The sequence below is a fragment of the Erpetoichthys calabaricus genome, chromosome 2 (genome assembly GCF_900747795.2).
Source record: "Erpetoichthys calabaricus chromosome 2, fErpCal1.3, whole genome shotgun sequence".
NCBI classification, from domain to species: domain Eukaryota; kingdom Metazoa; phylum Chordata; class Cladistia; order Polypteriformes; family Polypteridae; genus Erpetoichthys; species Erpetoichthys calabaricus.
In genome coordinates, this window is record NC_041395.2 from 181,633,667 (window position 1) to 181,645,857 (window position 12,191).

The window sequence follows — 12,191 nt, forward strand, 5'->3', positions numbered from 1 at the left end:
GTGGTCTCAGCAAGGGCAGGTTTAATTTTTGTTTGACATCTTTCATGAAGAGCAGAGTTTTGCAATTAACATGCAAAACTGTTCAAGCAACTCCATTTAGGCTTGCCCAGGGTGTATGTGAATGTTATACTATAAATGCAACTTTATGTCAATTACTTTAACATGGATATTGTCATGTATTCGGTTACATTTCATCTTAGAATAAACTCTTATCTTGGGCCTTAATCACTTCCTTAGTATTTGTACATCATAATTAGTGGATCATTTTTATGTAGCTTTTAAGTAATCCAGGTTTGGTTTTTGCTTTGTGCTCATTGCCGGAATGGTAGTGTTATAGATGCTAGAACCTGAAATGGATTAAGGGGTTTTAGAATGTTACATAGTAGGAGGTCAAAAGAACCAATACATTTGGTACCAGTCGATACCAATGTTCCAAAAACATAACATTTCTAATTTTGTTTCAGTATCGGTAGTATTGAATAACAGTTGCTATTGAACTCGCGCCTGATTACAAGTAGACCGATTATTCTAGAAGGCAAAGTAATACCTGAGAAAAACATGAATAAGAGCGTCATGTAAAAATTGCTGACGGTGATGCTGATAAAACAGCTCACTTCCACATGTCAAAAAGAAAATCAGAAGTCGTATGTCTAAGACAGGAGAATTTTAGTGTATGACAGTGGGAATCATGCTTATTATTTTAAAAAATACACACACAGGCTTTTGTTATTGCCATTCTTATCCCATTATGGAGTTAGTTCATAAATAATAGCTTAATACATATTTGGTGAGTGCAATGAAGTGACGCTTCAGATGCGAGTTTTAATTATTCAACTTGTAGTGTAACGATGTGAAATAAAACGATGGCATAATGAATCACTTTAATACTGTGTCCTACACAGACCCTAGAAAGGAATGGAGACTTTTGATTCATTCTCAGATTATGTCAAACACATCCACAGATATGCATTTAATCATTCATTCATTTCCTAACCAGTTTATGAAGTTTACTGGTGCAAGAGAAGTGTCACATGACCGACCATGCACTATGCGTATAAGACTCTGTGTGCTGGCATTGAAATAATCTGCTCCAGTTCTTAATACCAAAGAAAAATTTAGTGGTGCGAAATGCAAAGTATTGCAATTATGTCAGTTAGCAGGATGGGCAAACACGCTTCACTGCTAAATACAAATATGCAGGATGGGCAAACACTAAATTTGTTTGTATCCAAACTAATGTCCATTCATATAATCCTCAAAATGTGACAAACTTAGTGAAAGCACATACAGTATGTCATATATTTGAAAGGTATGCTGGTGAGTGTAATGCAGTCTTCCCAATTAAACTGCAGGTCCAGTTAATATTCTGCTTCTGGACTAGTACACAAACTAAGCAGTTGAAAGGTCTGATCACTCACATAAGATATTTAAAAAAAAAAAAAAAAAAAAAAAAAAAACCTCAAGAGTGTTTTGCAGGAGTTCTGAAATGATGGATTAATGTAAAACTAACAAGATTGGTTTCATGTGGGAAAATTAGTTTGGACAAATGTGGAAGAAAAAAAAGGGAATGGAGGGTTGATTTGGAATTTTGTGACATTTGAAAATTTAAACAATTTGACTCATCTGTTACTCTTTAGTTTGTTTTTACTCCGCTAATGATGCAAATATAAATGTTACAGAACGCTTCTTGGACAAACCAGATTTTAGAAGCATGTTGTTACAAAAACTGATTTAAAGAATTTGTTTAAATTAAAATGCAGGTATCCTGAATTATTTTGGATTTCATTTATTCAACATCCATCCATCCATTTTCCAACCCGCTGAATCCGAACACAGGGTCACGGGGGTCTGCTGGAGCCAATCCCAGCCAACACAGGGCACAAGGCAGGAAACAATCCTGGGCAGGGTGCCAACCCACCGCAGGGACACACACAAACACACCCACACACCAAGCACACACTAGGGCCAATTTAGAATCGCCAATCCACCTAACCTGCATGTCTTTGGACTGTGGGAGGAAACCAGAGCGCCCGGAGGAAACCCACGCAGACACTGGGAGAACATGCAAACTCCACGCAGGGAGGACCCGGGAATCGAACCCAGGTCCCCAGATCTCCCAACTGCGAGGCAGCAGCGCTACCCACTGCGCCACCGTGCCGCCCATTTATTCAACAGTACAGATAAAATAATGTTTGAATTTTTATGTTTAGTAAGCAGTATTTTTTAGTTACTGGTGGTAATCATTTGGAGAATAAATTTGTAATGTGCACATGGTAAGATAAATCAGGTAGTCCATGTTGATATTGTCCTTTATAAATGCTATGCTGAAATCCCCTCAAGATTATAAAATATCCCTCAGTTGTTGTAACACTGGGAGGATGCCCTTGTCTATCACACATTAAAATTCAAGGTCTGCATTGTCTTTTGATATTTATGAATGCTGCTCTTACTAGTATGGCTACGTGGCATAGTGGTTAATGCTTTGAACATCAATCCCTGAGATTGTGGGTTCAGATCCCGCTACTGGCAGTGTGTGAACGCAAGTATGTCACTTTGCCTGTCCTTACTCTAATTGAGAAAAATCAAATGAAATGGAGATAATTCTGTCACAAATGTTGTAAGCCACCTTGCATAAAGGTGTCAGGCAAACAAGAAAACTATTAGTATTTATATATTTTTAGATTAGGAAAAAAGCAATATCATTCACATTAATAATGGAGGTACTTTTATTAAGAAATTTCACTGGTATTGTGACATCCCTATTACATTGTTTCTACTACAACAACAACATCAATTTCATGCTACTGAGTAGCTGATTCAGACACTGATTCGGTTTGTGGGGTTTTATTTATTTGTTTTTAAATCACTTTAAAAAAACTTTGTACACTAAACTTCTGTACAACAAGACACATAGAAGCCTTATGTTTTATATTAAAGTGTTAACTTTGGTATTTTTGTAATTAAACCACAGGCCACACATGTTATGTTCATTTTTATTGGCAAAATTAAATTCTGTAGGCTTATTGTTCAGTGACTACAAAAATACTAAAAAAGAATATTTTAAGGTAATTTTATTTCTTTAACTAATATGTACATAAAATATTTATCCAAAATATGGCATAAAAGACAGTAAAATGCTTCTCATAATTACAAGCTGTCATATTGTTTAATTTCTTCTGTACTTCCATTGAAGAGCAATCTTAATGCTTCAGTGTACCATACTTATCTGAAAGAGAGCTTGATTTTTTTTTTTTCTTAAAAAAAAAAGCAGTTTTCACCATTTCTCAAACAAAACAATATATATATTCTCACACATTGATTCAGTTTTATTGATATCGGCAGGTAAAAACTGCATATATGTGAATATACATTCACTTATAGTTTTTAATCATTATTTGTCCTACAATTTTTTGCTGTTAAAATATGCGTGTACTATATTTATACACATATATTGTTTTGTTTTTTTTTTAGTGTACCAGCTAGACATTCTAAATTCTTGGTGTAATTATAAATATGGCTTACCATTTTAATTATGCTGCCCTTGTTTCTTACCAAAAGCTTGTATTGTATGAGATGCATACTCAAATAATAAACAAAGTACAAACATTTAAAAAAGCTGCAAATGTATCAAATGTTCATAAAATGTTTATCAAGAAGATACAAGGCTAAGATGCTTAACAAGTGTACAATTAAAATTGCAGGCCTGCTACCTTTAAAAGCAATTTTTTTTTCTAAGCAGTAATTTCAAATTCTCTATCTTTTTCTAATTGAAAATGCGAGCTGCTATACTTAACAAGTGCTTGCTTACCCTCTAAAATCTGACAATCTGTGTCCATTTTAATTGAAGGACAAAATAAAAAGGTCTGAATTTATTAAAGTAGTGTCATTTGTATAACTTCACATAAAGTCTCCTCTGATTCCTTTTTGTCAATTTATTACTCCACTTTCTTTAAAGTAAAGGCTAATATTCCGGTGTTCTCTCTCTCTCTCTGATAAAGTGTGCCTTACTGTTCTCAGTTTACAGGAAGCTTACAGCAAAAACAAAAAGAAAAGATAGGCATGCATAGCTGAAATAATATCTCGCATAAAGGAGCACTGCAACTAAACTGTTAAGATTACGAAAGCAGAAGCTGAAAAAAAAAAATTTTTTTTTTTTTGAGATCAGTCATTTTTAAAAATTACCCATCAAGTTTTTTGTAGTAAAAATCATCCATTTGATCAGAACATCACTAAATTATTAGATATATATTTCACAGAAAAGTCGAGTCATTATATATAGAATTGTTTTAAGTCTCTAAAGATGAGTCTGAGATCAGGTCAGGTGGTACAGTACATGTTACAGCTATGTTTAAAAGACCACAAATAAATTGTGTGCTTCAAAACTCATCTTTATGCAAGGTTATGCACAATGTTTCTGTCAAAGTGCATGGAAATTATTTGGTTGACATGCAATAGGACTTGAAGTTTCTACTAGCAGAAATGTCTTCAAAATAACAATAAAGCATACTGTGTTAGAAAAGTTAGAGAATGCTAGTGATATGGAATATGAAAACCTTGAATTAGGATCTGATTAGCGTAATGGTGAGTACTGTTATGTTATACTGTACCTACGCCTCTCCCAAGTTTCACTTGAGGACCACCCTTTGATTGAATGTCTGTGTTTCATGCTGCTGTGGGGCAACTACAGCAGAAGACAACAGAAAGTATGTGAATTGCTGCATAAAAACCCCAATCTAATGTACAAAATGTAATGCTTCTGCATATGTATTGGTAAGAAGAAATTGTTTAAAGGTCTGGAAAAAGTAAAAAAAAAAAATAAAGTAAAAAAAAAATTAAAGGTTTGGATGAGTATCTATATATATATATATATATATATATAATTCTCTAAGCCGTCGCCTGAGCGGCACGACACCCATGAAAGCACGCAGGAAGGAGCCACGCCCACACCCATGAAAGCACGCAGGAAGGAGCCACGCCCACCAACTCTAAGACCATTGGATACGACGAAAACTCGCAGAGCCACGCCCACCAACTCAGACGCGACGTCTTGGAAAACATGCCGTCATTTCTGTTTGTTTGTGCTACAGTCCGCATGCAGCTCTGAGCCACGTTGACTTTTCAGTTACGACGAACGACCGCGTGCAACATCGCAAACTGTTTTACACGCTACATACAGCAATTCACATCCGCGACAAACCTGCGTTTTCTTAGATGGTCCTGCAGGTACACGGGAAAACGTTTCCCCGCCCAGCGTCCACCGCATCCGCGACAAACATGCGCCGTCTTAGATGGTCCTGCAGGAACACGGAAAACGTTTCCCGGGCCACCAAAGCAGGACCATGTAAGAAGAGGCATGTTTGTCGTGGATGTGAATTGCTGAATGCAGCGTATAAAACAGTCTGCGAGGGGTATCCCATGGGATCCTTAAAACAATCCTTTAAAACTGAGGTTAAAACACAATGAAGGAAGCAGTCTTTAAAAACCAATAAGCCCTGTGCCTCTGTTTCATTAGCGTCTCACCTGCTTCACCGATGCAGGCCCTGCAACAGTCGAGACGCTCTCTCAGCAGCTGACCTTCTCTGTGCCTGACTCCACTATAGGCTGCAACAAAATTATGGAAGTACAGGCGCATTTGTTTCACAAGGATTTCAAGATTTAATATGCACAAGCGGTAACACTGCAAAAGCAGCCCAAACCAGAAAAAACGGCTGGCAAAAAGTGGCCGACAAATTAAACGCGTGTGCATTGTACTTACTGAAAGCAGCATTACAGATTTTGCAAATGTTCATTTTTTTCCCTCTGCTTAAAAAACATTTAAAAAGGGGCATGATTATGCGGCATATACTACGCCGCGGGTTGGTATGCAGCGTTTAAAACAGTTTGTCGCGGATAATTTGCCTTTTACTATTACACGAAGACAATTTCCTGTTAATACTTCGTTACATTGATATAGCGGTGTTCTCAGTATTCAAAGCGCTATCCACACAGGGAGGAACCGGGAAGCGAAACCACAATCTTCCACAGTCTCCTTACTGCAAAGCAGCAGCACTACTACAGCGCCACAAGGCAGTTAAAGAATACACTGGGCTCGATTTTGTTTTCACTTCTGTTTACAGAGATCGGGTCGTAGATAGCATTGTTGCAATGTTACTTTTCTTGGTGGCTTATTATATTACGGATGTTTCACATGTTCATTTTTTCCCCAGTGCTTAAAAGACATTAAAAAAGTGTTTCTCAACTGTGACTCCGGAACATCTCAGTACGCAAGCTATATTAAGCGTCAACAACGAAGACTCGCTACACCTTAATCTACAAGTGCAGACACTTAGCCCTACCGACGAAGTCACTTTCACCAGCGTGGCCTTCTTCGTCACAGACGATCCCGCTTTCAGTCACGGACAATTATATGTTGCTATCTCCAGAGGTCTATCTTTACATTCACTCACAGTGGTATCCACAAACCCTCCCCATTTGGACAACTGTGTCGTTCAGGAAGTGTTCACCCATCAATACATAATTATGCGGCGTATGCTACGCCGCGGGTTGGTTAGTGTAATTATATGTATATAGTTACAAATTGTTTACTTGATGTTTCAGAGTGAGATATATATACTGTGTGTATATATAATATAATGTGTGTGTGTGTGTGTGTGTGTGTGCATACATGTATTTTTTTTATTTAGAAATATATACTGTATATAACTGCAATACTTATTTTGAGAGATTGTTTAGGTGTAAGAGACTAAATGCTTCCAAAAAGAGGGGCACCTTATGCCTATGGTATTTTGATATGACATCTAAACTTAGTGTAGTTACAGCTGACAGATTGGGGCACAAAAGAAAATTGATTCAAGGGTTGTCCATATTATGTATTATAAAATCAAGTTTTTTTGAGAGAAATCCTTAAAGCACCAGTTTTTATTTATTTATTGATTGATTGATGGATTTATTTTGTGTGTGTGTGTGTGTGTTTTTTTTTTTTTTTTTTGGTTGATATTGGTGTAAACAAAGGTTTTTAATTACAGTATATACATATGTACTTTCTTTTTAAAATTAGAAACATTATACTCTCTACTCCTCTGCCATTTGCAGCACCTTTATTACATAAGCAGAATAAAAGCTGTTTATTTTTGGGTATATAATTTAGGCACAATAATGCCATAACCCCTTAAGGCATAAGGGGTTAAGCTTTGCCCCAGAGGATGCCATGCTGTGGGTGTTGAAGTCAGTTGGGGTATCCACATTCACACAAGCATCACAGACAGCTGTGAAAGATTTTGATTAGGTGGTGGTGGCGGTGTAATAGTCACCACGTAAAAACAAGAAAAGAAAGCAGACAAATATAATGATTACAAATCCATGAAGAATAGGATGATTTTATGCATGTATAGTCTTTTAAGAGTAGAACTAAAATATAGTTGCAAAAAGCCAAATTAAGCAAGTTTGGTTTTTATATAAATGTTCCACAATGTTAGCCTGGCATATCTCTGTTGATAAAAGTTGTCCAAAGTTTTGGTGCATAACAGAAAAAGGCTTGCACTTTATTTTTTTTTATAATTGGCTCTTGAAATAATAAGCTGACCACTATTAGATGATCAAAGGTTACGACTTAGAATGTAGGGAGACAGGTACTCCAAAACATGTGCATGAGTAAGACTAAGGCTTTATATATAATTTGTAAGTTTTTAAAATCATTTCTAAAGGACAGAGGTAACCAATGTAGTGATGATAAGTAAAACTGGTGAGATGTGCTCAAATTTTCATTTTCTGGTTAAGATATTTGCTGCTACATTCTGAACCAATTGCAACACATTAACGTCTGTCTTTGGTTGGTCCTGTTTGGGAGAGCATTACAGTAACCTAGTCAAGTAAAAACAAAAGCGTAAATTACATTTTTCAGTATCTTGTAATTTTTTAAGATGTATAACTTTTGCAGTGTTCCTTAAATGAAAAATGCAGTCCTTTGAATATTTTTAATGTGTAATTTAAAGTTTGGGTTAGAAACTATAATTACACCAAAATTCTTTATTTTCACCCTTACTTTTAATACTAAAGGATTGAGTTTATTTTAAAGATTTGCACTATTTACATTTTTGCCAACAACTAAGATTTTTTTTTTTGGTTTGTTTTAGGTTGAAGAAATTCTTACTCATTCATAAATACTAACATTTAAATTTTAAAGGCTCGGAGAGTATTAGATTGTGTTTGGTGCATGGCCATGTCTTCTGCATATTTACAGAATTCACCTATTGAAGTGTAGATTTACAGAGTCTGCTGGTTTGTGTTGTAGCATGCTACTTTTCATGTAATTAATCATTTTTAGAACATACTTAATCCTGATTTATGTTGTAGGAACCTATATGTCTTTGTTACTGTTTTTAAGTAAAAAGTTTAGGAAACCCATGCCTACATCAACATGGTGAAACCTAATGTCTCTTTCTTTCTCCTTCATGGTAGGTGCCTAACTCTCCTGGAATTATCACCAGCCTTATTCGTTTTTGGCTTTTCTGGCAGTACCCAACTGGCAAAGAGAAGCACTCTTCTTACAGACCTCTGCACGCTTAAGCGTAAAAGTTTTCTTTTTTGTTGTTTTTAATTTTTTGTTTAAAGATATCATTTTGGACACCAAGCCATACAAATCAGGAAGTCCGAATTACCATTTGATTTACAGCATCTGCAGTTTGCAAACACCTTTTATTTATGGGACCAAAGAAACCAAACGAAGAACATTTCTTCAGAGGTGCACTTTAACTTTAGCTCTATGGACTCTGTTCAGATAAGATAATAGACAGATGTTTTGATGTCATTTTTCTATACTCTTCTTCTATAATGGATGTGTGTCAAATTAGAAGAAAAATGTTTAGGGCTAAGCATAATTTAACAGTAAAACTGTACATATTAGTCATCTAACAATCAGGGGAAAGGTCTTTAGTGGAGACAAGGTAAAATCTCAGATCACAGAGAATAATTACTATTTTCAAAGGTCAAGTGCTACAACTTTTTCTTTAGTTCATGAGTTTATCTTAAGGCTACTGCAGCTGCAAAAAAAGTTTACACATAGAAGCACAAAGCACCGTCCAAGCACTAAGTAGATGAAATCATAAAGCTGGGCAGATGTAGTAGCCAAGGTTTATAAAAGAGGAAGTTTAACAATATGGAATTTAAAAACTGAAAGATACTGTGTTCATACTTTATAAGTTAAAATGTAAAAAAAAGTTTTAAATACTATTTATTGCACTCATTTGTTACACTTTACTGAATTGTTCCTGTTGTGTAGTGTAGGAATCAATGGCTTCCTTAAGAAAAGCTATTTCATACTTTTATAGATCCAAATGTTCTCTTTTGTTACTTGCTAAGCTTTTTTTGCACCATACTGTTGATGCCTTATCCACTCTAGTAAAACTGATTTTTCCAATATCATAAAACTATGCAAAGCTCAACATCTAACATTTTATTCTTGTATAGTAGGAAAAAAAAAATGTTTATATTTTTTTTCATCAGCTAAGCACCAAATCATTAACTCTTTGAGGGCTGAATATTTTTTCTTGCTCACAAAGCAATGGCTTCCTACATAAACCAACATAAAACTGTGCTGCTGTTGACGCAAGTGCGGCATTTCTGGCTGCAGTGGCTGCGCTGGGGAGCCTCGATGGCCAGCAGGAATGCACGGTGGGCCAGCTACCTGGCTGTCTTCGCACAGCGAGTGGCGCATTGTGACCCAATGTGGTTTGTTCCTCTTGTCATTATAAGTGGTGGTCATCCCAAGCTGTCGGAGTATCAGCGACACGAACGAACGTGTTCAGCGCCACGATCAGCCAATGCGTTCGTTTTTCATCTCCATCTCCAGATCACTTGCATCAAATTCCAAGTCCGACAAGTCAGAGTGCGGTTCAGCAACAATACATAATAACGTCCATGGAGCTCCTCGCTACTCAGGCTGGCACAGGAAATCGAGGAATAAACGAGCAGAGCTACTTCACTTTTCTCCTAGCAAAGAGAGGCGAACTAAAACGTCGGGGCGAGTTTTGTCGCAGTTTACAGCTGATTACCGTCCTTGACCCTTCGAAATTCGAGAAAAGTCGACATCAGCCCTGAAAGAGTTAAGTAGAAAATGCCGAAAGACCAATCTGTTTTACTGCACTCTCCTTGGACCTGATAACAGAGTTGCAGTGATGCACATAATATAAAAATTAGGCACAGATCTAAGCACTTCTTTTACTAATGGTACTTCCACATTTATCTAAACTTTAATTTGCCAACAGGGTAAAGTTTCACCTTACAAATGCTGCTTTTGACACTTTAGCTGGCCAATAAAGTGAATTCTGATTGAATTTCAAATGTAAGGGATAAGGCCTATTTACAATAGTTGGAGTAATAATAAACACACAAAGGGTACATGTGTAACAATTTCAACATTTGATTCGTTTTACAACATATTTCACACTTGCCTATACAGTAATCCCTCACTGTATCGCGCTTCGCCTTTCGCGGCTTCACTGTATCGCGGATTTTTTGCTGGTTCGCGGATTTCTGCGGACAATGGGTCTTTTAATTTCTGGTACATGCTTCCTCAGTTGGTTTTCCCAGTTGATTTCATACAAGGGACGCTATTGGCAGATGGCTGAGAAGCTACCCAACTTTCTTTTCTCTCTCTCGCGCTGACTTTCTCTGATCCTGACGTAGGGGGATTGAGCAGGGGGGCTGTTCGCACACCTAGACGATACGGACACTTGTCTAAAAATGCTAAAAGATTATCTTCACGTTGCTACCTTCTGTGCAGCTGCTTCGTGAAGCGACATGCTGCACGGTGCTTCGCATACTTAAAAGCATGAAGGGCACGTATTGATTTTCGATTGTTTGTTTTTCTCTGTCTCTCTCTATCTCTCTTTCTCTGCTCCTGACGGAGGGGGTGTGAGCTGCCGCCTTCAACAGCTTTGTGCCGTGTTGCTTCGCATACTTAAAAGCCAAACAGCCCTATTGATTTGTTTGCTTCTCTCTCTCTCTCTCTCTGACATTCTCTGCTCCTGACGCGCACTCCTTTGAAGGGGAAGATATGTTTACATTCTTTTAATTGTGAGACGGAATTGTCATCTCTGTCTTGTCATGGAGCCCAGTTTAAACTTTTGAAAAAGAGACAAATATTTGTTTGCAGTGTTTGAATAACGTTCCTGTCTCTCTACAACCTCCTGTGTTTCTGCGCAAATCTGTGACCCAAGCATGACAATATAAAAATAACCATATAAACATATGGTTTCTACTTCGCGGATTTTCTTATTTCGCGGGTGGCTCTGGAACGCAACCCCCGCGATGGAGGAGGGATTACTGTACTGTATCACTACAGGTACACTCAGGGAGAAAGATTTTATTTAAACAAAGTTTATTCAAAGTGTCTCTCATTAACAAAATATATTAAGTTGAGCTAAAAAAAAAAAAAAAATTTAGTTTTAAGCCGTCATGAAACAGAAGTTAAAAAAAAGAGCAGAGAATAATAGTTTTTATCCTTGTTTTTGCCTGCATAGGATGAAAATTAATGCATTTTCTGTAGTAATTTGGAGAATATTTAAAGTAAAGAGTTTTTGTATAATTTACTTAATGGTATTCTTACCAGAGACTGAAATGCCACAAAAGCAAAAAGACTTGTGATATTTCATTTCATTGTTTTCATTTAAGATTATTAATAATTATGGTTTACTCCTTTTCATTACAAATAAGACTTTGAAAGTTTTGTAAAAAATTTTTTTACAGAATTTAAATTTAGAACTGAAATTCTTTTTTATATGTTGACTTTAAAAAGCAAAGGTATACAGTACTTATTTGAGAAGTATGTAGTGATGTGTAGTATGCCTTGTTACAGTTTAGTAGGAGAAATATTTTTCTAGCTGTACATTGCAAAACTTTCTGTACTATTTTTTTTTAAGCTTTTGGAACTAGGAACTGTAATATATCCATGTATTCCTGATAAAAATTAAATGCTTTTTACGAAATTGGCTGTTGCTGTGTTTGTACATTATCTGAGTGTGACTTCTGATTAGGTTTCAAACATAAAATCTCAAAGACATGGTTCAAGGGTTGAAAAATAATGTTCCCTAAAAGATGTGGGTTGCCAGTTTTATACTATATTCAAAGTATAGCTAGGATCCTCATTTTATCTGACCCCAAAATTTCTCATAACTCCTGCAATGCAAGTACTG

The 12,191-nt window shown here is 36.4% G+C and overlaps 1 protein-coding gene across 3 annotated transcripts in view; it reads left to right on the plus strand.

Moving 5' to 3' along the window:
* The window catches only part of slc50a1 (solute carrier family 50 member 1), a 510,780-nt gene extending 498,796 nt beyond the window's left edge, over positions 1 to 11,984 (plus strand). For all 3 annotated transcript variants that reach the window (XM_028794861.2, XM_051923657.1, XM_028794860.2), the window contains exon 7: positions 8,458 to 11,984. In XM_028794861.2, coding sequence (XP_028650694.1) covers positions 8,458 to 8,565 — 108 coding nt within the window. In that variant the 3' untranslated portion in view covers positions 8,566 to 11,984. The remainder of the gene's footprint in view (positions 1 to 8,457) is intronic.
* The last annotated feature ends 207 nt before the right edge of the window (positions 11,985 to 12,191 follow it).